The 26,167-nt window shown below is 41.0% G+C and overlaps 1 protein-coding gene across 1 annotated transcript in view; it reads left to right on the top strand.

Annotated features, from left to right (window-relative positions):
* The first annotated feature begins 384 nt into the window (after positions 1-384).
* The window catches only part of Dppa4 (developmental pluripotency associated 4), a 54,163-nt gene continuing 28,380 nt past the window's right edge, over positions 385-26,167 (top strand). Inside the window, exons 1-3 of the mRNA XM_055593118.1 lie at positions 385-489; positions 12,734-12,854; positions 13,032-13,118. Coding sequence (XP_055449093.1) covers positions 385-489; positions 12,734-12,854; positions 13,032-13,118 — 313 coding nt within the window. The remainder of the gene's footprint in view (positions 490-12,733; positions 12,855-13,031; positions 13,119-26,167) is intronic.

Here is a 26,167-nt window from a genome sequence, read left to right on the forward strand (position 1 = left end):
GGTTGTTTGGTTGGTTGGTTTTTTGTTGTTGTTGTTGTTGTTTGAGACAGGGTTTCTCTGTGTAGCTTTGGCTGTCCTGAGCTCGATTTGTAGACCATCCGGGCCTCAAACTCACAGAGACCGAGTGCTGGGATTACAGGCGTGTGCCACACCACACCAGGCTAAATCTGTGAGATTTTTAAGAAAATTCATTTAGGACTCTGAAGGAAATTTTTTTAAAATTTCATTCCCTAAAAAAAAAAAAAAAAAAAAAAAAGTCATAGGCCAGTGAGATAGTTCAGAAGGTAAAAGTGCTTGTTGTACAAGCCCAATAACCAAGTTAGATCCCTGAAACCCACATAAAAAGCCAGTGTGCATCTGTCATCCCAGCGCCCATGCCGTGAGATGGGAGGTGGAAACAGGAGAATCACCCGGAAGCTCGTGGACCAGCTAACCGAGAGTATGCACTGTAGCAGAAACAAGAGAGACTTTACCTTAGCAAGGTTGACGGTGAGGACTAATTCTTGAACACACACACATACACATTTATAATAATAATTTTAGAAATCCAACTCATAAACGCAGAGAGTAGAATGGAGATGAAGAGCTTAAAGAGTGAAGGAACTCAAGAAGATACCAGCCAAAAAGTACAAACTTTCAATTACACAATAAGTTCTAGGACCTCAGAGTGTACTATGCTGACTATAGTTAATAATATTACATTACTAACTTAATGTTTAATAAGAAAAACTGTTTGCAAAAATCATGTTGTATATCTTGAATATGTAATTATTTATTTACTAATATAAAATTGGGATTAGTTGTCTTGAACAATCCATTTAGTATTAATTTGTTTAGCTTGATAGATATATGGATGGTTTATAATAGAGTTATTTACAAATATATATATGCAAAGGCTATATACATGTTTAACTATGTAAATATAGTCTTTTATTTATGCACACTTACATACATTTAAGTATAGATAATTTTTATATGTTTGTGCTTTATCAGATGGGAAGGTCTAAGTAACAATATCCCCATAGCAACAAGAACACATGGAGACTCAGATCCTGATTTCTAACACCTAGCTCTAATATAAGGAATCAACCCTCCTTGGAAAAAAAGCCCCTTCAAAGTCTGGGGTAGAAAACACACAAGATGAGCCTGGAGTATGTTGTAGTATCAAAACATAAGGAAGAGCAAAAGAAAGGAAGAAAGAGAGAGAGAGAGAGAAGGAAAGAAAAAAACAAGGAAAGAAAGAAAGGAAGGAAGGAAAGGAAGAAAGAAAGAAGGAAGGAAGGAAGGAAGGAAGGAAGGAAGGAAGGAAGGAAGGAAGGAAGGAAGGAAGGAAGGAAGGAAAGAAGGAAGGAAGGAAGGCCCACCTTAAGTTGGGACAGAGAAGTCATGAAAGAGATCCCAAAATCCAAAGCAGAGACAATTCAAGCAAAAAGATGAAATTGCACTGGATTATAACACAACATATAAAACAAATATCTGAAATCACACTAACCTAGTTGAAAAACTTAATAAATATGAGAGGATATTTCCCTCTATAAAATAAATCCAGAGTCTTTTGCTTCAACCTAATTTTAAGATCATTTTCACTTTTCTGTAAATGGATCCTCTGAAGAAACAAAAAGTGCTTTTAACTCCACAAGTGTGTGTTACACATACATGCCCACCCATGCAATAAACAAAATGTAACAATTATCAGAAAATAACATTCAACAGACATTGGTATAATAAGTTGTTTAATAAGATAAGAAAAACTAAAAAAAAAAAAAAAAAAAAAAAAAAAAAAAAAAAAAAAACGCTAGTGATAGAAAAGCAAAGAGGTATCACAACTAAGTCCTGGACCACAAGTGAAAGAGAAGGAAAGGGTGAGCTGAATAGACGATTCTGATGTCCTGTGAGAGACATTACTGAACAGTTGTTGAGACCTGAGAGGGGTTTGTAGATTAAAGTTTCACACCAATGATAATACATCTGTTTGATGATGATATTGAAGTTTTGTGGAAAAGCAACACCACTTTCTAAGATATTCACAGAAGCATTCCAGGTAATTTGACAAGAGGCCTGTGACATGTAATCCCAAAAGTTTCAAAGAGGAAATACTAACATAAGAGAAATTACAATACAAAGCAGAGCTAGAGAATCTGAGAGAAACATGTATTCCATTGCATGACTAATGGCCCCCATGAGCCATGTTTGAAAACTAATCTGCAGTTGGTGGAACTGTTTGGAAAAGATTAGGAAGTGTGGAGTTGGAGGAGCTGTGTCCTTAGCGATGGACTTTGAGGCTTCAAAACCCTCTGCCATCCCCAGGTATCTGCCTCCCACTTGCAGTTCCAGCTGGGAGCTCTCAGCTATTCCTGCACCCATGACTTTGTTCAGCCAAAACAGATTCGAACCCTCCAGAACTGTGTATCCAGCTAAACACTTACTTTTATAAATTGCCTTATTCATGGTCTTTTATCACTACATAATTAGGCCAGTCCCATCAAACTGCAAAGGAGTCATGCCAATGCAGGCTCCAGAATCCATCAGTGTCACAAATGTCTGGACAGCTCCAGGCACTCCTGAACATTTATTTGAGAGTGCTTCTCTAGAAAGAAATTCATCATCACCTAATTTCATGTTGTTTAAAGTCTAAATGCCAAAATTATCATGAATAGAAAAATATAGTAAAGACATTATCAACAAATGTATTCTCTGTAGTTGACTGTTTGTGTTCTAAAATTCAAGTGCTGATGTTTTGGTGACTTTGGATTTTTGTCTATTTATGATATGGGCCTACTATGTAGTCCAGGCTAGCCTCAATTTTCTAATCATCCTGACTTTGCTTCCTGAGCTCTGGGGTTACAAGTGTATGCCATCGCTTTTGGCCTCATATGTTAAAATTCTTAGTCTCTCAGCATGATGCTGTTTGGTAATGGGAACTTTGGGTACTCATTTGACTAGATTAAGTCATAAAGGTAAGTGGGTATGGCCTCATGGTGGTATTTGAGGCATAGAAGAGGAGGGAGAATGGGGGACAAAGAAGAGGAGTGGGGAGAAAGAGAGAGGACTTTCTGATCTCAGACTTACATAGTCCAGACCTGAAAAAGACCACATTTCTGTTATTCCAATTGCTCAGACTATGGCATTTTATTATGACAGTGCATGACAATTAAGACATCCCCTGTCACTCTTTCCCGTTCCGAATCTGACCTTGGTTCAAGTATTTCTTTGCCTCTTTTAGAATAATGTCTCTGTCAGCCTGGTCAACACATAAGTAAACTAGGTGGAAGAAGATACAAGAGGTGATGCTTTAGTTTAATTTCTCTTGTCCTGATAAAAGCAGCTCAGGAGAGAGAGGGTTCCACGTGGCTCGAAGGTCCAGATACAGTCTAGGACAGCAGAGAGACATCATGGCGGTAGGAGCCTGAAGCACCTCGCTGCACTGTCTGCAGTCAGAAGAAAAACAATGACAGCAAACTGCTGCTCAGCTCCTTCCCCCACCCCATTTACATGTACACATGGTGTCCTGCCTCAGGAATGGAGACCCACAATTAACATGGGTCTTCCCACCTCAGCTAATGAATTCAAGATAATTCACAACAGGCATACCCAGAGGCCCGTGTCTCAGGGGATCCCAGAATCTGTCACTAATTTATCACTAAAACGAGATTTTTTTTTCCTTCCCAATTATTATAAATATATATATATTTGAGACAAGGTTTCTCTGTGTAGCCTTGGCTGTCCTAGACTCACTTTGTAGACCAGGCTGGCCTTGAACTCCCAGAGATCTGCCTGCCTCTGCCTCACCAAATGCTGGGATTACAGGGGTGCTCCACTGCGCCCGGTTTAAAATAATAATTATAGCAGCCAAGCAGCCAAGCAGCCAAGCAGCCAGGCGTGTAAGGCTTCCCAAGGCTTATCTAACCACATCTTCCCAGCACTGTAAAGCGGCTTCTACTTCCATTTCCACTCCTGCTGCTTGTTAATACTTAGAAGAGTGAAGTTACTTTCTCAAAGTCACAGCAGTATTTAAACAGTGAGGCTAAGGAGACCCCTTTAGACAGATTTTTCTCAAATGTACATACCAATCACCAAGAGGCCTTGTTAAAATGCAGATCCAGATCCAGCATGTCTGGGAGAAGCTGGGGATTCTGAATTGCTAATAAGCTTTTAGGTAAGGCTGAGCCCTCCTAACTACACCTTGAGCAGCCAGACACCAGAGGTTCACGGCAGCTCTGGAGAGGAAGCGCTCCTACTTGTCTCCTGAATTATATATAACAAAGATTAAAAGATCTGTTGCCGACCTTGTTGGTAATCAGCAAGTCCTGATCATTGTGCCTCTCCTCCGCACGGAAGCTGTGAAGTTAAATCATCTGCAGAAGAGCTGGAAGATTTCCTGGTGCGGACAGTCACCCCATTGCAGAGTACAACATAACCGCCCCAAACTAATGAGAGATCCTCACGTTGCGAGGACCACGCAGCATTTTAATTGCTGCAGGTTCAGCAAGGATGTTTCCCCTTGTCCGTTCTCTTTCCTTTGACCTGGAGCTCTAAATCTAATATCTTGCTGTCTAGACATCGTATCAGGCTGTAGAGGCTCAAGAGTACTGTGTGGAAGAATAAGACTCACTGCAAATGAAGTTGAAGACACAGGTTATTTATCAACGGGCTGTGGAGGTGTAGTGGTACATGCATTTACTCCCAGCACTTAGGCAGAGGCAGAAAAATCTCTGTATCTCTGCCTCTGTGTCTCGAGTTTAAGGTTAGCCTGGGCTACACAGCAAGTTCCAGGACAGCCAGGGCTACACTGAGAGAGCTTGTCTCAAAGAAAAAATAATAATTCTGTGGCTTGGGATGGAGATGTAGTTCAGATAGCAGAATGCCTGCTTAGCATGCACAATGCCCTGGGGTTATTCCCAACACCACATAAATCAGGCCTGTTATACACCTATAATCTCAAGATTTGGGAATTAAAAGCTGCAGGATCATAAGTAAAGATTGGAGGCTAGCTGGGCTACATGGGTCTCTGTCTCAGAAAACACAAACAAAAATCTGTGAGGAGAAAAACATGATGTCAAAGCAAGTCATTGATACAGCGATCACACCTCAGGATTTTAGAGCACAAATTAAATACAAGTACAGGTTAGCATGTAACAGCTTCCCAAAGAGACCCATCCAAGAGCTTGAACTCCTGTCAATGATCACAACTTAAAAAAAAAAATGTAATTGGCTTGTTTTAAAGGAAACAATTTCATAAGTTTTGACAAATATGTACCCTCATGAAACCAAATTCAGAACTCAAGATAATGTACAATTTCATCCGAAGAAGGATTCTGTATAACCTTGGGAACCTAGTTCATTGCCGTCTCTAGGCAACTGCTCAGTATCTCTCCATCACTGTAGATGAATTTCTTTCCTATTTTCTTCTGTCTGTTTTTTTTTTTTTCCTTTTTTCTCTCAACACATTTATTTTGAGGTTTGGTTAATGTTACCGCATGCATCTATCCCCAGGCCACACCTTTATGCTGAGCAGTACTTCATTATATGAATATGTCGATCTACCTACAGTATTCTTGTTTGTGGGCGTGTGGATGGCTTCACATTTCTGGTTATTGAAATCAAATTGGGGCTTGGCAGCTGGTTCTGTGCATAAAGTGTTTGCTTTGTGAGCATAAGGACCTGGGTTCAGAACTCCAAAACCTACATAAAATCTAGTCATGGCAATGCACCTATAACTCTATCCCTCAAGGGTGGGGACAGGTGGATTGTGGGCTGTTCTTTCACCCAGCCATCTGAAACACTGAGCTCCGGGTTCAATGAAACCCTGTCTCAAAAAATAAGGTTGCAAGTATAAAGGAGACACCTGACACCAATCTCTGGCTCTGCATGCTCACACAGACCCACAACACAAACATACATCCACAAATGAAAATCACTTGAATATTATTATGATGTTATTATTTCTATCAGTGAAATATCACTTTGAGTTTTTATAAAACTGTGTTTTGGAAGGATATGAGATGTTCACTGGCAGGAAATGGATATGATAAAAGTGCATGATATATGTATGAAAGTATGAAACAATAAATTGCTTTTTAAACACTACCTTTGCTAAAGTGTGATGACTCACCCCTGTACTCTCAACACTCAGAAAGCAGAGACAAGAGGACTGTCAGTTGAGGATAGCCTGTGCTACAAAGGACAATCCTGTCTCCTCGACCCCCTAAAAGAAAAGAAAACTGTGGTACTTATGCCTTTCTTGGAGTTTTTCACCACATGCAAGGTAGTAACAGCTGCTTTACCATCCTTTTTCTGCCCCAGAAGAAAGCAGTTTTGTTATCAGTTTTGTTTTTTTTTAACTTCAGGTCCACTGATAGATTTTTCTCATTATTCATCATTTTATTCTTGATCTCCTTCTTGGATACAGTTAAACTTTTTGAAAAATGATGGCTCCTTTTTGGTATTGGTTTTTATTTTTATTCTTGTTTATTAATTTATTAGAAATTATGAGAGCCATGATTAGTCTAGGATTAATTATTCCCCATTGCCAAAACAAAGTCCTTCTTAGTATTGTCCCTAATGTCCCATGAGTCTTGGTCTGGCTGTTAAGATAGTCTTTCTCTGGCCCTTGTATATGTCCCATACATCTCCCTCTGGTCCTTTAGTAGACATCTCTCCAGCCTGGCATCACTTGTCTCAAGTCTATGCTGACCAGTGTTTACCTGAAAATTCTAGGGATACCCTGTCCACAGCTCAGGAACTCCCTCGGGTGGCTCCCTCCATTCTAGGATCCTGTCACAGAATCATTAGCTTCCACAACCTCCTATCCACTTCTTGATTTTTGTCTCAGCAACATGATACGTTCTCCTCTCCTGGCCACAGCCTCCCAGTTCCTCCATTGGGTCAGCTGAATGTTTCAACTCATTTGTTTTCTCTAGTTTTGAGTGTACTGTCTTTCGCTGCTGAGGTCTCCAAGACTGGCTTCCTCTGGTTCTGTGTGCTTGCTTCCTTCTCCTTTTCTCTTTGTTTGGGTTGGAGGGGAGTTAAAGAAGAAAATGTGTGTACTATACCCTACTCGACTTTAAAAACCACAGACATCCATATTTACATTTTAAATCATGCTGTGTGCTTGTGTGTGTGAAGGTATATGTGTGCACAAGTCTTCTTTAAGCCAGAAGAAGACCTCGGGGGTGGTTCCTCAGGGATTGTCCACCTTTGATTATTTTTTTGAGACAGGGGTCTCTCAGTGGCCAGGAATTCACCAAGCAGCCGTGGCCTGACCAGAAAACCTCAGGAATCCTACTATCTCCAACTTCCTAGTGCTGAGACTACAAGCGTCTATCACTACATCTGGCTTTTTTTTTTTTTTAATGTGAGTTTTGGGGCTCAAACTCAGATCTGCACGTCTGCAAGTAGTTTATAACTTGGCTTTCTCCCTAAGCTTTGTGGTTTAGGTTTGTGCACTCATGGATACAAACACTAAAACAAATTCCAATTTTTCTCTTACGTGTAAGTCTTAGCTCTGCAAAGCCCTTCCTCTAAATGTTTAATCATTGATAATTTCTAATCCGCCCCCTTTATTTATCCTACTTTAGGAGTGTGTTATAGGCTAGGTGGCACTCATAAAAAATTCACATGTTGAAGTTCTAATACTCAGCACCTGACAGTGTGGCTACATCTGAAAATGGAGTCTTTAAGAGTTAAATAGGTTAAAATTATTATTATTATTATTATTATTATTATTATTATTATTATTATTATTCATTATCCAATGTGACTGCTTTCTTTTCAGGGTAGAGTTTTCCTTTGGGGTGGAGTTTTTATGTAGCCCAGGCTGGTTTCAAGCTCACTATGTAGACAAGAATGACTTCTGTTCCTGTCTCTTCCCAAGTGGGACTACAAGCATATGACTATGATGGCTAAAGAAACTCCATTTTATGCTAAATATCCATCTTGGTATCCATTAGCCATTTATCTCTGACTTTAGGCCCTGGAAGGTAAAATTTCCCATAATCCTGACTCAGTGATCCCCAACCAGAAATGTACAACTGTGACCATCTTCTTTGTTATGGTTTGACTAATTGTTTTTTGTTTTGTTTTTTGTTTTTGTTTTTGCTTCTATAACTCACTTATGCAGACATTCACATACTGTGTTGAGGTCACCTTCACTACCCAATCTTGGCAGAGCAGAACAGCTCTTAGTGGTACAGACCTTTAATCCCCACACTCCAGGAGGCAGTGGCAGGCAGAGTCTGTGTGTTCAAGGCCAACCTGGTCTCAAACTGGTCTACAAAGCAAGTTCAGGACAAGGAAGGCTACACAGAGAAACCCTGTCTCAAAAAAATAAAAAAGAAAGAAAGAAATAAAAGAAAAGAAAAAGAAAGAAAGAAAGAAAGAAAGAAAGAAAGAAAGAAAGAAAGAAAGAAAGAAAGAAAGAAAGAAGGGAGGGAGGGAGGGAGGGAGGGAGGGAGGGAGGAAGGAAGGAAGGAAGGAAGGAAGGAAGGAAGGAAGGAAGGAAGGAAGGAAGGAAGGAAGGAAGGAAAGAGAAGTAATGATCAAGGTACTCTTAGGGGACCAGTGAGATTGCTAAATGGATTAAGGCACTTGATGCCACAATTGACAACCTGAGTTTGAACTCTTGGACCCACATAGTGGAAGGACAGAACTGACTCTTACAAGTTGTCCTCTGACCTCCACAAATGTGTTGTAGCACATGCACACAAACACACATACACACACTAAATAATAAATAAATGTAATTCTAAAAGATATTATTACAACTATAAAGTGACAAATAAAGGAGGAGGGGAGCATCTTTCCTAAACCTCAAGATGGCCTAATCTCCGAGGGCATTCAAGATCCTGTTAAAGTGAGCCACAGTGAGATAAGCATCAACAACTTAGGTGCAAGCCTCTGTTTTCATTATAATTTAGTATTGTATTCTTAGCACTGTCCTTGTGCTTAAATAAATCTATGGATTTGTGAACTGCTATTGCTATAAAAGGAAAAAAAAAAAAGTCTTTCAGTTGAAAAAGTTTTGTAAGAAAACCAATAGTTTCAGCTCCATGAAAAATGAGTCCTGATTGAAATGCTTGGATGGTTTAAAGCTGGCGGTTTTCAGCTATCGAGATGAGGAGAGAAAAAAAAAATCACCTGTGTTGGGCTTAGGAATTGAAAATCTCCCCCACCCCCTTCGTAGAAATAAACAGAGGGACATTCTGACTCTTCCTCATTCATTAAGAATTAAAAAAAAAAAAAATGTGCACCAGAACATTAGAAGTCCTCCCCAAAATCCCTTTTATTTCAAAGGAACAAGGAAAGCCAAGCTGAAGTATAGCGTTCATCTCAGTTGTTGACTAATTGGATTAAGAAACAGCTACAGGGCTAGTAAGCTACTCTTCCCGGTGTATCTGTGAAGATGTTTCCAGAGACTGTTAGATCATAAGGGCTCTGACCTGGCTAACGGAGCAGTCTCCCGAAGGATTTGTAATATGATGACATCATTAAGAGATGCTGCATAGCTGGAAGAAGTAGGTCTCTGCAGGCAGACTCGAAGGCTATGTTTTTCTCTGGTCTCTTCCTGAGTTCCCCAGTCTGTTTCCTGAACATCAAATAAAGTACTTGTTTTACCATTTATTTCTGCCATCATGATGTTCTGCCCAAAAAGAAAAAAAAAGAAAGAAAGAAGAAAACTGAAAAATGAGACATGAAAGAGAAGAAAGCCAGGCTTGGTACTTCATGCCTAGAACCCCAATCCTTGGGAAGTGAAAGCTAGAGGGTCAGAAGTTCAAGGTTACCCTTAGCTATATAAGAATTTTGAGGCCAACCTGGGCTAAATGACACTCCAAGAATGTTGAATGTTTTTGTGCTTTTTTTTTTTTCTTTGAGACTTGCCTTTTCAATTCATTAGCCCAGTTGTGTGTGTGTGTGTGTGTGTGTGTGTGTTGTGTTGTGTTTTGGAGTTCTCTATAGATTCCATGTATCATTTCCATTGCATAACAGGCAAGACTTTTTTTTCGTCATTATGTAGGTTGTCTCTTCACTCTTCACTTTCCTTTTCTGTACAAAACCTTTTCCATTGCATTCAATCTTCTTTGTCAATACTTGGGTTATTTTTCTATGCTACTGGAGTTTTGGTTTCTGTTTTCGAAAATTTCTAGCCTGTGCTCCTATCTTAGTTACACTTATGTCACTCTGAAGAACCACTGTGAGGAAGGAAACTTCCGGAAGCAGTTTAATGGGAATTACAGTTTAAGGAGTGAGACCATGGCTGTCTTGGTGGGACAGAGAGCATAGCAGCAGCCAAGCAGACACTGTCAAAGCACTAGCTGAGAGCTTATGTCTGATCTACAGCCATGAGGCAGAGAGAGACTGGGAACGTTGGGTTTGGGGAGAGGGGCAGCTCCTCCAATGAGGCCACACCTCCTAATCCTTCCCAAACAGTTCCATTAACTAGGGACCAAGCATTCAAATATATGAGCCCATGGGGATCATTTTCATTCAAACTACAGCAAATCTCTTTCCGAAATTATATTTTACAAAATGAAGTTTATTTTTGTACTTTGGGGGGGAAAAAGTACAAGTTATATGTCTATAACTTGAAATGTTTTGCATATGTTTCCCTCTAGCTTTCTTTGCGTTTGAGGCCTTACACTGAAGCATTTGATCCATGAGGTCTTCTTCTGACCTCATGGATACCAGGCACACATGTAGTACATATAAGTGCATGCAGGCAAAGCACTCATACACATAAAATAAGAATAAGCAAAGTAAGTAAAAATAAGAAAATTATAAAAAAAAGAAACAAAATTAGTAAATTTTAAAAAATGGTTAAGACTTTGGTATACTTAAGTTTACTCTTACACTTGAGACTAGAAGTTTTCACTTGGAAGGTAGAATACTATTCTTCGTCCCTCACTTGACATTAAAGTAAAATTAAAATAATAAGGCAGAAAAGAGTTAGTTGAATTAATTCATCTGATAAAAAATTGTGAACTAATGGTGTTGTTCCTATAATGCCAATAGATGGTACACTGAGGCAAAAGCATCACTGTGAGTTTGAGGCCAGCTTGAGCTACATGGTACGTGTCCAGGCAAGCCTGGACTACAATAGTGTCTCTTACTATTCCAAAGGAAGAGAGGCAGTTAAGAGTGCTTAAGTACCAACACCACACTAAGCCCTTGGAAGGGATCCTTCTTGCTCAGCACCTTCAGAAGACGAAGATATTTGAATAAGAAACATCACTCAATGATTCTGTGTTAAGGACTGTGTTGCAGCTCTTTTGGGAAAGCCCCTGGGGACTTTGACATTACCAATGGATTGATTCTGTGATGGTTTTAATAAGAATGGCCCCCATACGCTCACATATTTGAATGCTCGATCCCCAGTTGATGGAACTGTTTGGGAAGGATTGAGAGAATATGGCCCTAAGGGTGGGCTTTAAGGTTTCAAAATCCTACACTATCCCCAGTTAGCACTTAGCGCTCTCTCACATGCGCTCTCTCTCTCTCTCTCTCTCTCTCTCTCTCTCTCTCTCTCTTCCTGATAGTTGTGTCTCAAGGTATGAATTTCCAGCTACTGCTCCAGCACCATGCCTGCCTGCCTGCTGCCATGCTCTCCTCCATGATGGACATAGACTCTAAGTCCGTGAAACTGTAAGCTCCAAATAAACTCTTTCTTCTACAAGTGGTCTTGGTCACGGTGTCTTCATGGATTTATAAGATTATGGCACTTTTTTTAAGAAAACGATGGTTTTAATAAATTGATTTAAAAAAAACAGTAATTTAGGGAAAACAATGAAAATCCTCTGGAGGACATGAGCAGTTTGTATATACACTAACAAAATAACACACTCCACACACTAAATAAATGTCTCTCAGACTTTTAAGTCCACCAGTATTGTTTCTGAGCCTGTTATGACACTGGACCTCAACATCTGGGCTTATAATCAGTTGTTTGCTGTGTTGTACTGGTTCAGAATGACATTTAAGAACCATTGTGCTTTGCTCGTGTGGATAGCACATATGCTAAAATTGTAATGAAGGCCAAGAGAGGGCTTAGTGTTTAAAAGTGGGAAGTGCTGTTGCAGAAAAGCGTAAGCTCAGTTCCCAGCACCCAAGTCAGGCACCTTACTATCACTTCTAACTCCTGTTCCAGGATATCCCATGCCTCTTGCTTCCAAGGACACGTGCACTCACACCCAACATACGTCCTGGGAAATCAAGCTTGGGTCTTCTTTAAAAAGAGTATGCACACTTAACTGCTGAACCAGAGATGATGGCACTCTTAACACATGGTAGGAACCAGGAAAAACCAGGTCATTAGTGATGTGCCTCTGAAAAAAAATGCATCCTGGTCCTGTCCCCTTCCTGACCCTGTTTGCCAGGAGATGAGCATGTCTGCTCTACCTGCCCTTCACCATGCTCCCTAATCACAGGTCCTGAGACAGACAGCCATGTGAGTATGATGAAAACTCTGACACCATAAGAAAACCAGTCCTCCCTTCTTTACGTTTTTATTTATCTGTAGTTTGCAGGGTGTGTGTGTGTGTGTGTGTGTACATACATGTTTGGGGTGCTCTAGGAGGCCAGAAGAAAGTGTCAGAGCTCCTAGGGTTAGATTTACAAGTAGTGGCTGTCCAGTATGAGTCCTGGGAGCCAAACTCCAGTCCTCTAGAAGATCAGCAAGCACTCTTAGGCAATGAGCCACCCCTTCAGCCCCTATTTCTCCTTTTTGGATGGTTTCTCTCAGGTAATTGCCACCTTGACAAAAAGCGCAACAGTGGTTTTGGAGATCATGAAGTCAATGGCAAGAAGGTTGAGGGCTGAGCCTTGCCTGCATCACTTTTTCTTTCTGTGCTCTTTACCTTCAGGTACGCAGACAGAGGATTCGTGTACCAAGCATTGTTATTTCTGCCTCCATACCATCTTGAATTTTCTGGGCTGTTATGCAACAGAGTGGCAGGGATCTTTTCTAACCATGTAGAATTTAACCTGTAACACTTTCAAACCGTTTGCAGAGTCCAAGATTTATTTTTAATTATGTGTAGGTGTACGTCTGCATGTGGATATGTCCAAGCAGCCTCAGATGTCGGAGGCATCAGACCCCCTGGAAGAAGTTGTAGTTACAGACGGTGGTGAGTCAGCTGAAGTGGGTGCTGAAAATCAAACTGCGGTGCTCCGGAAGAGCAGCAAGTGTACTTAACCATCGCTCCAACCCCCAAAATCCTCTATATTTGATCAAGAGATCTATGAGAGACATAAGAACCAATTGTGAAGGAGGCAGAGATTTCATTTTATTTGCCGAGCAACACGTTTAACCGTCCCCATAAGGCGGTTTTGCTCTTTGGCTATCAGTTAAACTTTACCAATTCTAATAACATCCTCTCCTTGACCCAGTTGGCAACATTTCAACGCTCTCTGTCTTCTTTGTGCGAACCCCTCTGCAACCCTCCCCCACCCACCCCACGCTGGAGAATTGAGCATTGAATAAACCTGAAAGAGGATACATGGTTTCTTTCCCTAAGTTTACAGCCTTGGGTCCCGGGGCTTTAAATCCCGTTTTAATGGTAGAGAGATTAAGCAGATTTCCACAGCCCCTCTCACAGTTTCAAGACATCCTGCAAACCCTATTAAGCATGTTTTAATTACAAAACCTTCAGCACAATGAACCCCTAATTCATTTCTAAATGGGATTTTTTTCCTTCTTCTTTCCAAAGTCCTTCTCATTCAATGTATTCAGACAGCAGCAGGATATCTCTTTGGCTTCCCACACACACTCTATTTATAGCTCCAAATGTTGCCAGGTATCAGGCCCAAAATTAAAGAGGGACCGTTAGAGTCTCTCCAAGCTGCTACTGTTGCTCTGGGTGCCTCTGATATTTTACTTTAGCAAGTTCCTGTAAAACTCGTTTATTCAAATATTCTGGCCATTTCAAAGATACATAAGCTATTGCCTTCTAAGCCTCAAACAAAGCCCCTTTCTGTACTGTGTACACATAAGCTGCTAATTCCTTAAAGCACTGGGCCTGAGGAAACTGGGAATCAGGCTGAAACCCTTCAGTAAAGCTGTGTGCGCTGGCTGAACTATGGTCGGCCTCACATTGTGATGACAGAGACAAGCAGCTATGCTTTACACCAGAGAGAGAGAGATCAACTGCTTAAGGTGGTAATTCCCATGACTTTAAAAGCAGACGTGCACATTCATACGCCGGATGAACTCATAAGAAAACAGGAATATTTTTCAGGGCTGTGCACTCCACCGCCCTCCCCTAATTAGCTTTATCACAAATGATGCAGCCTTCTGAGCTTCACAACCATGGGGATGGCATAGAAAAGGACAGCAGTCAGAACGTGAGTGATCTCCTCTAATGGAACCTGCATGTGACCAGGGCACCAGAAGTAGGTGACCAATTACTACCATTAGCCTGTATTCCTAGCTGGCCCCAAACCTGTATGCTAGCAGAGGATGACTTTGAACTTCTCGTCCTTCCTGCTTCTGCCTCTGTGTGTCAGGGTTTCAGCAAGGAGACATCACCCCAGGTGTGATGCACACTCTGAAAGTACTTCATCAGCCATACCATATTCCCAGAGACATTTCCCATGTTTTCTAGCCATGCCTGTTGCTTACCTTCCAACTCCAGTTCAATGGTCAAGTCTATCCGCAATAGCTCCACTGAGGAGTGACTGAAGCAGGTGCTGAAGAGATGGCTCAGCAGTTGAGAGCACAGGCTGCTCTTCTGGAAGATTCTGGTTCAGATCACACGTGCTGACTCACGTCATATGTGGCTCCAGTCCCAAAAGATTTGAGGCCCTCTTTGGGGCTCCTCTGGCACCAGGCATGCATGTGGCACACAGGCAAGCATGCATACAAAACATCCATGTATGTAAGATAATAGATAATTTTTTTTTTCAAAGAATGGCTGATGGTCATCCTTAATTGTAGCACTTGGAATGCGGTAGATTACTGTGAATCTAGCTTAGTCCACGTGTCAAGTTTCGAGCCAACCGGGGATACATACAACATATCTCAAAAAAAGAAAAACAAACAAACAAAAAACCAGAGAGAAAGTGGGGGGGGAGAAAAAGGAAGGAGAAATCGCTGAGACTGAGGGCAGCCGGAAAGGGTTCTTTCCCAATATTGTGACACTGAACATAAGAAAAAATGTTAAACTAGGGGCTGAAGAGATGGCAGTTAAGAGTGAATGTTGCTTTCCCAGAGGACACTAATTCATTTTCCAGTACCCATGTCTGGCACAGCTCACAACCATCTATAACTTCAGTTCCTAGAGATCGAATGCTCTCTTGTGACCTCTTTGAGTACACACACACACACACACACACACACAATTTAAAATACAAATAAACCTTTTTGTAAAATTTCAATCCATCTAGTGTGTAATGGTTTGCTGTTTCTGTCTCTCTCTGTCTGTCTCTGTCTCTCTCTTTCTTTCTCAGTATAAAAGATAAACCCAGGGCCTGGCTCATGGGAGAAACACATTCAACCACTGAGCTATGTCTCCAGCCTCTTATGACATTTCAATTGTCACAGCATTAATTAGCTTGAGATTTACTCTGTTTTCTTTTCAGTGGTAATGACAGAGGCCATGTGTGCACTTAGGGACAGAGAAGATTTACAAATGTTGCTTTGAATTTAAAAATTGACAAAATTTCTGAGGCTTGACTTTCTTGAATAAAGAATAAAGGAGCATGCCTTTAATCCCAGCACTGGCGTGGCAGACACAAATGGGGCACAAGTGGATCTTTATGACTTGAAGGCCACCCTGGTCTATACAGCAAGTCCCAGGAGAGCTAGAGCCACAAAGAGAGACTCTCAAAGGAGGAGGAGAAGAAGGAAGAGAAGAGCAAGAAGAGGAAAATGAGGAAGAGGAAGAGGAAGAGGAAGGGGAAGAGGAGGTAAAGGATGAGAAAATTTAGCACTTGAATCTCACAGAGAAATGTTTCTATATTTGGATTTTCTCATCTCCTTTACAACCAAATTCAGCACAAATACAATGGAGATGCATTGAGACTGACTCCTCAGAAACTGAGAGAATAGGAGGCCTATTTGCAGATATTTCTTATTGATCTCCCTGCTGTTTTTTAAGATTGATTTGCTTGAAATAAGAGTTTTTGTACTAACACCAGCAAAAATTCCCAAACCTCAGTCAAGAGCTAAAAGAAATAGAAACTACATAGAAAGCATCATAACAAGTAAATATTTATTTTACTCTTTAAGGTGTTCCAAAAATATTTCTAAATTGTGGGAATGAAATTCATGAGTGTGAAAATAAATAAAGAGCAATCAAATAAGAAGAGCAAAAGTAGTTCTGAGGCTAACTGTACCAAGGCAGTTAGCTTGTGTTTTGGCAAAAGTTTAGAGCGAGAAAGAGAAAACTTAGGGAACAAATGAGAAATTCATGTGTGCCCTGACTATAGGCGCTGAGCATGGAGAAGCTACAGTAAGACAGACTCAGAGCAAAGCATCCTATGTAACGATAAGGGGTACATATTTGGCTTTCTCTGGGTGATCCCAAAATGGAACTACAAAATTAAGGTATCTGCCTGTTGCTAGGTTCTAGCCATTCTGAAGCTTAGATGAGAGATATTGTTTGGTTTCCTGGACTATTACTAGAGACAGCAGTCTGGCTTGTGGCCAGGTCTAACTTTCCTATAAGAGAAAAACATGTTCTCTGTGGTCCTCTATGAAGTACCTAGAGACTGCAAGTTAAATTAACAAAAGTCAGATTAATGGGGTGGGGGTGGAATATTTCCAAGCAAATTTAGTGTCCTACACCTATTATCCCAGAACTTTGAAAATGAGGCAGGAGCTGGGCAGTGCAAGTGTGCACCTTTAATCCCAGCACTCAGGAGGCAGAGGCAGGTGGATCTCTGTGAGTTCTAGGCCAGCCTAGTCTACAGAGCAAGTTCCAGGACAGCCAGGATTACACACACACACACACACACACACACACACACACACACACACACATAAACACACATAAAATCCTGTCTCAAAAAAAAGCCAAAAGAGAAAGAAAGAAAGAAAGAAAGAAAGAAAGAAAGAAAGAAAGAAAGAAAGAAAGAGGAAGAAAGAAAGAAAGAAAGAGAGAAAGAAAGAAAGAAAAGAGGCAGAAAAACTCCTCAGCTACATAAGGCATTCAATGCCAACCTGGGCTACATGAGATCTTTTCTCTAAAAAAGAAAAAAAAAAAGGAAAAGAAAGAAAAGAAACATTTTCTTTCTATATAAAAAGGAAGTGGCAGGTTCAATAACTGCTTAAAGTTAGAGTTGTGGATGCCTCACAGGTAGGCGGGAGACTGATGGAGAAAGGCTCTTACAGGGCAAACAAATGAGCTTCTTCAGGAAAGATGAATGGGTTTCCGGCCAACTAGGGGGCTATAAGAATGTGTGAGATAATGTCTGTTTATGCAGGTGTATGCGGTCTTTCCTTCTTGGCCAGAAACTCCCCTGAAGAGATTTATAGTAGCCACAGTTCCCAGAAGTTCCTGCTTCCGTCAGATAAGCCAAGCCTCGAGATTTTTCCTCCTGTATCTACTGTATCTTTAATATCTTCCATTTAAAATAATCTTCATATTAACTCCAGAGCTCCAAAGGAGTCTCCACAGTGAAAATCATGGTGATTTCTGGGCTGTTTGTTACAGATAAAACATTTGGATTCCTGGGCAGAGAGCTGCAGGCTGTTGCTGTTTGCTGCTGTTACTTGGGGGGATTTGCAGAGGGGTTTCTTGCTTGTTTGTTTGTATACTGTACATTGAACCTACAGTCTCCTGCCTGCTAGGTAAGACTTCCAACATTAACCTATATCCATAGGCCAGATTATCTCTTGCATTATAATTTCTTTTTTGTTTGTTGGCTGGTTGGTTTTGTTTTGAGATAAGCTTGTGCAGTTCGGGTTGATCTTAAATCACTGATCCTTCTGCCCGTGCCTTCCTATAGCTGAGATTACCGGCACATGCCAGAGACTCACTTTACAATTCCCATTTATAGTTGAAGATACCAGAGAGAGAGAAGAAAATATCAAAACTCCTTGAGTTTAAAAGGGCTTATTGATCACATCTAGCAATTCTTTTCTTAGTAGAAATTCTGTTGAAAATATGTAAGCTTCACTGAATATTTGGAAACATTTGTACTTGAAAATATTAAGTTCAGTGTAATAGTGTGTATCTATGGTTGAGCATTCATCAAACAGATGTAGAAGAATAGAGAGAGCTCCACAATGACATTATGTCTCAAAAAAATTCCGTTGTTGTTGCTTTGGGAAATAAGCCTAGGGCCTTGCACATGCTGAGTAAACACTTTACCACTAAACTACAATTCTACACCCCAAATTCTGTTTTCATATGTAGCCCAAGCATTGTTCACTTTTATATCCATTCTCTCATTATCCTATAGGGTACCATTTGGAGAAAAAGAAAGGACAGACTTTTTTTTTTTAATCTTCATTTTCTTAATATGTTCATATTGTTCTGAATACGAGCGCTATTACTCGTAATTTAAAAGAATGTAGACTACTTCCCACACAACTGCCTTTTCCCTTTTGTTTCCATTTTAATTGTACTGCACTTAAGAGTCTATAATGGGAGAAGAAGTGCATCCCTCAGCCAAATCATACGCAGTGGTGATGAGCACCTGAGTGAAACCTGAAAGCACATGGAAGCATAAAGCAAGCCTGCCGTGCTCTTGGTTGTTTGCTTTGAACCAAAAGGGCCAAAAGAGGAATCACTGGTGAGATATTGAAAAGGGTGATAGAGAGAATTGGAGGAACAAAGAACACACACACACACACACACATATACACACACACAATCAAACACACAAAGGAAAAGATTGAAGCTTAAGAACAATCCACAAAGCCCGGCATGGTGGTGCACGCCTTTAATCACAACACTCAGGGAGTCAGAGGCAGGTGGATTGCTCTGAGTTCGAGCCTGGTCTACAAAGTGAGTCCAGGCCAGCCAAGGCTACACAGAAAATCCCTGCCTCAATAAAACAAAGAAACAAAAAAAAAAAAAAAAAAAAAATCCAAAGAGGCAAAGTAATAAGGAGGGCTCAAGGGGAGATGTATACTGGAAGAAGCAGCATTTTAGGGCTATTAGGAAACCCACCCACCGGAAACTACAAGGGTGCTCCTAGTGAAGGTTTCTAGTAAAGGGGGAAATGAGCCAAGGCTCCCAGGAGTGGGACTGGGATATCAACGAAGCCACAAATCCGTCAACCTACAATCTGCCTGTAATATTTGCTGGGGCTAATGGTGGTGTAAAATGTGTAGAAGTGGCCAACCAATGACTGGTCCAACCTGAGGGCCATGCCACAAGAGGTACACCATGCCTGTCACTGCCTCGATGTAGCCCAGAGACCCAGAAGAGAACCAAACACAACTGGAAAAAAAAACTCAATGAAATGATTCCTAATGATACTCAGTTATACTCACAGATAGATAGGTGCCTAGCCCAACTGTTATTAGAGAGGCATCATCCAGCAACTGATGGAAACAAATGTAGAGACCCACAAACAGACACTAGGCAGAGCCAGGGGAACCTCAAAGAAGAGGGACAGGAAGGATGGCAGGAGCCAGAAGGGTCAAGGACACCATGAGAACACAAAGCCACAGAACCAAAAGAGCTCATAGGGGCTCACAGAGACTGAAGTGCCAATCAGGAAACCTATATGAATCTAAGCTAGGTCCTCTGCATGTACATTATGGTTGTGTAGCTTGGTGTTCTTGTGGGACTCCAAACAGTGGGAGTGGAGGGGTGGGGACAGAGTTGACTCTGACTCTCTTGCCTGCCCTTGGGACTCCTTTCCTCCTACTGGGTTGCTTCATTTTGTCTTTATATGACAGTTTATGCCTAGTCTCATTGTAACTTGTTATGCCATAGTCACTCATATCCTCTTGATATCCCTGGGAAGCCTGCTTTTTTTATTTTTTTATTTTTTTTATTTTTTTTAAGAGAAACAGAAGAAGAGTGAATCTGTAAAAAAAAAAAAAAAAAAAAGGGAGGAGGAACTGGAAGGAGTGAAGGGAGGGGAAACTTTGGTTGGGATGTAATGTATGGGATAAATTTTTTAAAATAACTTTAATTACCATATAACTCCTTACTTACCCTTAAAACAAACAAACAAACAAACCACAACAGTCCTAGAACCCCTGCTTGGATGTAGCCCATGGCAGTTCAGGATCCAAGTAGGTTTCCCTAGTAAGCAGAACAGGAACTATTTCTGACATGAACTCAGTGACTGGCTTCTTTACCTCCCCCTTCCCCCCCACCCCGGGAGGAGCAGCCTTGCTAGGTCACAGAGGAGGACATTGCAGCCAGTCCTGAAGATATCCGATAAGCTAGGGTCAGATGGAAGGGGAGAAGAAACTCCCCTAACAGTGGACTTAGAGAGGGGCAGGGAGGAGATGAGGGAGGGAGGGTGGGATTGGGAGGGAATGAGGGAGGGGGCTAAGGCTGGGATACAAAGTAAATAACCTGTGAATAATAAAAAAAAATTAATTAAAAAATGGCAAAACCCTTGCATCTGCACAAGCTAGCATCTTCCTCTTTCGTTCTTTTTATCAACTCTAAACTGGCCTATTTTTCTATGAGTTTAAGATTAACCACCAGGCCTTATCCCCATTTAGAGAAGAACTACTAAGACTTACAGGACAAAATCAGTTGACCACAGCAATTTATCACACGTTGCAAGAGAAATAAAAGGCAGAAATGCTGTGCAATTAATGCCATCTAAGGAAATAAGGACTACACTGAAAATTGTAACGGAGTCCCAGACCTCAGTAGGTCTTCATACCTTAGCACAACTGACTCCATGATGGAGATACCATTGAGGTCATAAAACTCAGCATGCAGACAGTACTGCCTGCTAAAATGAAAACAAAAACCTAATCCATCAAAGTCCATAGTTCTGGAAAGTCTCTAAGTGGACTAACCTTGATTTTTTTGGCTTCTGTAGTTCTGCTTCTGGCTAACTGTTCTTGTTAATTGAAGTATGCCAAGCCAGAACATGATTTTTGTGCTTAAAAGCTCACCCTGAGAAAGTCTCAGGGTGACACTGGGATCCCAAACACCCATTGTACTCTGAACAATTAATAAAGACTTTCCATTGGCTTAAACTCATATCCAGGCAGTCTTCTCACAAAAAAGAGCCTTTGTTTTGCTTTAAAGGTTTATTTATTTTTATTTTATGTGTTTTATTTTACGTCTCTGTTTTGCCTGTACGTAGATATGTGCACCAGACATGTGCCTGGTGTCCTCTGAGAACAGAAGAGGCTGTCACATTCCTTGGAACTGCAGTTACAGAAAGCCATAAGCTACTATGTAGGAGCTGGGAACTGGACCTAGGTTCTCTGCTAGAGCAGCAGGTGCTCTTAACCACTCTCTCTGAGCCATCTCTCAAGCCCCTGTTTTCTGTTTTGTTTTGTTTTAACATTTATTTATATAACTATTTATGTATACAGTATTCTGCCTGCATGTACGCTTGCACACCAGAAGAGGGCATCAGATATCATTATGGATGGTTATGAACCACCATGTGGTTTCTGGGAATTGAACTCAGGACCTTTGAAAGAACAACCAGTGCTCATAACCTCTAAGCCATCTCTCCAGCCCCCTTTTTGCTGTTTTTAATATGACATACTTCACAACTCAATATGACTAAACAAATCACAAAATTTCAAACCACTGTAACATGTTTAACATACACTTTCTCTTTTGTTATTGTTGTTAGTATTGTTTTGTGTTGTCATTTTGTTTTCGTTTTTGTTTGGGAAGAGTTTGTTTCATTTTGTTTTGCTTTGTCTGTTTGTGATTTTTGAGAGGGCTTATTTATGTAACCCCAGCTGTACTAGACCAACCTATTAGAACAGACTGGCCTTGACGTCACAGCGATCCACCTGCCTCTGACTCCCACGATACCTGGCTAAACATGCACCTTCTGTACCAAGAAAGAAGTAGGAAGTTGAGAATTGGTAAGAAAACAGTAAAATGTGCTTTGGCTAGAAAAAGCTAACTGGCATCCAGCTTCAAGTTCTTAGGAACTGAGCCCACACTGCCAGGCCCTTAGCTTTTACTTAAAAACGCTGAGAGACAGAACATACGCACTTGAAAAAGGCAAAAGTTCTGTTCCTTTTTAATGAGAAGTTGTGATGGTCTTGTAAATTACAAACAGTTCAACTTTGCTTGGGGTCCCAGAAGAGCTGGATTTTTTCTTCCTGTTACCACTGCAACAAAACAAGGCCAAGCGTGGGAGAATGCTCAGTGCAGCTCTGGGAACTGCTGTTTCATCAGACCCGATGACTCTTCCACGAACAGAAGAATACAAACGATGGAATGATGTCAGACTTGGAAAAAACATTCCAATTCTGTGACGCAGGATTTTCTCATACACAAAAAGATTGTAGCATAGCGTTTGTAGACTTTCACAATCTCTCTATCCAAAGTATTTGAGAGCTTAACAGCTCAGTTTTGCCAGAGACATTTAATAGAATAGCCCATTTATTTCTTCTGGCTTTTGTGTTGACTTCCCTGTTTGCATGTCAGAGCAGGATTAAACTCTAAAAGGTATCTTTGGATGCAACCCCTTCATCATGTCTCTCAGCCACTTCCCTTGCCATGTTTTTCTGTAGTATACTATAGTTTATACCATACCAGGCTAACTTGTTTTTCTTCTTTCAGCCTCTTTGCACTAGGATACAATTTCAATTACAAGGCTATCTGTTCATTTTGACATCACCTTCATTTTTTTCTGTCTGATTAATTATGATATTGTTTAATAAACACTTGATGAAGAAAGAAACAAATCAGACCAAATGAAACAATGGAAACAAGCAAAATGAGTGCTGAGGGGACAAAGGAAGACATCCTTATTATCCCAAGACTCTTACCATGATAAATCCAAGAAATGGTCACTTAGGACTCCTTGCCCTTGAGCTGGAAACCACTTGATAGCATTTAAATCTCTTCCTGCATTGGTCCTGCTCTTTGCTCTGCTTGAACAGCTAACTCCATGGCTAACAGCTAATACCATTGCTAAGGCAGTATGGCAAGTTTGCCCTGTAGTGATGTACTGCCCAACAAGTCTGGGAAATCCACATGAACTGGGTCATTTATTTTTATTTTATGTGCATTGGTGTTTAGCCTGCATGTATGTCTGTGTGAGGGTGTCAGCTCTTAGAAATACAGACAGTTGTGAGCTGCCATGGGGGTGCTAGAAATTGAACCCCAGGTTCCTCTGGAAGAGCAGTCAGTACTCTTAACCGCTGAGCCATCTCTCCAACGTCATGGATCCATTTCTTATGGTCCAAAAGCAGCGTTATGGCTAGAAGTGCACTCTAGGGAAAGAGGGTGGTGAGCACATATGAGGCTCTGGACTTTCTAATCACCTCCTCCCCAATGTGGGGAGGAGAGGGCGGCGGTGAGTCAGGACAGATTTCCAGCATATTTTCACATGTGAAAGGTCAAACTCCAAACAAGTTTTTTTCTGGGGGAAAAAGAGAAGGCAGCAGAAGTGCTATACCCATGGTTTGTGTCAAGGGTGTTTCCAGAATGGAGTAGTTATCCTTTAGCCTAACTAAGGTTTGTGAGATTCATTCTAGAACTCACAACGCCCACTACTAAGAAAAGTGTACATTTTTCTCTACTTTAACAACATGAACTTCCTTGGTTGTCTTCCGTCTTAACAAAATAAATAAAATAAATAAAAATAAAAAATTTTTCTTGTCCTCCCAGCCGTCCTAGTCTTTTGTTTTTCTCTCACAGTTTACAATCACACTTGGTAAAATGGCCTCGGTCCTGTCTCCCCTGTCTTACACAAATACCGTTGTTTCAACTGGTTTCCATCCAGTCTTCGTCAGTGCAGTTTCACTGTTACTCAGCTCTCTGAGAAGGGCTAACCCTTCAATTTTTCCTCACACCCTTTTCTTCACACCCCATTTGCGGACAATGTTGTCCACTTCCTGAACCTATGACTGAAGCTCAAATCTCTCTGCACATGGTCACCTACACCACCCTTACATGAGCCAAAATTAAATGTGAACAATAAGCAAAAGATCTGAACAGGTTCAGGGCACAATGGTGCACACCTATAATTCCAGCACTCAGAGAAGCACAGGCAGGTGGATCGCTGTGAGTTTGAGTCCAGCCTGGTCTACAAAGTGAGTCCAGGATAGCCAAGGCTACACAGAGAAACACTGTCTTGATAAATAAATAAATAAATAAATAAATAAATAAGTAAATAAATAAATAAATAAAGGATCTTAACAGGCATTTCTCAAATAGAGACATAGAAATGACCAGCAAATGGATAAAAAATGCCCAATATTCTTACTCAAAACCACATGAACTACCACCGCATGTGGGAATCAGAATACCCCATACATGTATATCAGGTTTGTTTGTTTATTTGTTTGGGTTTTTTTTTTTTTTTTGAGACAGGGTCTCTCACAGTAGCCCTGGCAGGTCTGAAACTTACCAGATTGTCCTCAAACTCAAAAAGATCCACCTGCCTCTGCCTCCCAGAGTGCTGGGATTAAAGGCATGCACCAATCATGCCTGATTGAGTTAATATTCTTTTTTTTAATATTTTTATCATTTATTACTATTTATTCATATTGTGTCCTGACTGTGGCCCCCTCTCTCATCTTCTCCCAATCCCACCCTCCCTCTCTCTTCTCCCCTTATGCTCTTCCCCTAGTCTTCTGATAGAGGAGGTCTTCCTCCCCTTCTATTTGATCCTGGCCTATCAGGTCTCATCAGGACTGGTTGCATTGTCTTCTGTGCACTGGCAAGGCTGCATCCCACAGGGAAAGGTGATCAGAGAGCCAGACACTGAGTTTATGCTGGAGAAAGTCCCTGCTTCCCTTACTAGGGTACCCACTTGGAGACTGAGTCTATGGGCTACAACTGAGCAGAGATTTTAGGTCCTCTCCATGCATTGTCTTTCATTGGGGTATCATTCTCTTCAGGGCCCCCAGAGCCCCACGGCTCTGTTAGTCTCCTTTTGGAGCTCCTGTCCCCTCCAACTCTTTCTATCTTCCCCTTCTTTCATAAGATTCCCTGCAATCTGCCCAAAGTTTGGCTATGAATCTCAGCGGGATCATGTTGTTGTGTTTATGGCTAATTGAGAGTCTTTTCAGTCTGTCATAGTGTTCAGTATTGTGCTAGGACCTCACATTTGCTCACTGTTCATTCACTGTTTCAACCAAACCAAACCCCAGCCCCGAAAACTCCTTTTTGACAGACTGCTAAGTGCGCTGTATAAAGACACTTGTTTGGGGAGAGGGGTTGTTTTGGCTTGCTGTGGTTTTAGTTTGTTGTTGTTGTTATTGGTGTTGTTTTGTTTTGTCTTTTTCTTTTTCTATAGTTTGTTTTTATTTTTGTAGTTTTATAACCCACAAAGGCCTCAAACTCACTCAAAATAATCCTCCTGCATGAACCTCCCAAGAGCTGGGATTTCAGATGTAAGCCACCATAACTGACTATTACAAGTGTGTATGCCCCCTGCCTTTATTTTTCTGCAAATGTTTCTAGTTTTATTTTTTTTCTATTTTTTTAAAAAGCTGTTTGTTCAAAGCTAAACTACAAACAAGCACACATCAGCCAAGGCCCTCACAGAGTGAGAATAATCAATATCACTGTCCACATCTTGCCCTGCTGGAGGGCCCCAAGGGCATAAACACACTTGGAGTTGTCATCCCCGTAATAGCAATGTTTTCCTGAATACCTCCTAAAAGACCTGCCTGAGGCTGACTTGTCGTCCACTCGCTTCTTTTGTAAGTAGAAGGAGTACATCATAAAATAACAGTAAAAAGTATGGATAGTGCAGTAAATGCACAGGTAGTATCTTGGTGACATTATGAAACCCTCTTTACCATCTGGAACTGCGTGTATCACACTTTGATACGACCGGAAGCACAGGAGCTCACTCGCACTGTCCGCACAAATACGGTTAGGGCATAGCACTATACTGCAGGGTTACTACACTTTGATGACAAGTGAACGATTTATTATTAACTCCGCCACAATTACAGGGTACCAACACCTTAAATGTGGCTTGTGGTGGATCCAAACATTATCAGAGAAGTCACGTGTAACGTCTCATGCCTATGAATGAAAGAAAGAAAGAAAGAAAGAAAGAAAGAAAGAAAGAAAGAAAGAAAGAAAGA

This window comes from Psammomys obesus, unplaced genomic scaffold (genome assembly GCF_907164565.1).
Source record: "Psammomys obesus unplaced genomic scaffold, mPsaObe1.curated_primary_1811, whole genome shotgun sequence".
In the NCBI taxonomy this organism is placed as follows: domain Eukaryota; kingdom Metazoa; phylum Chordata; class Mammalia; order Rodentia; family Muridae; genus Psammomys; species Psammomys obesus.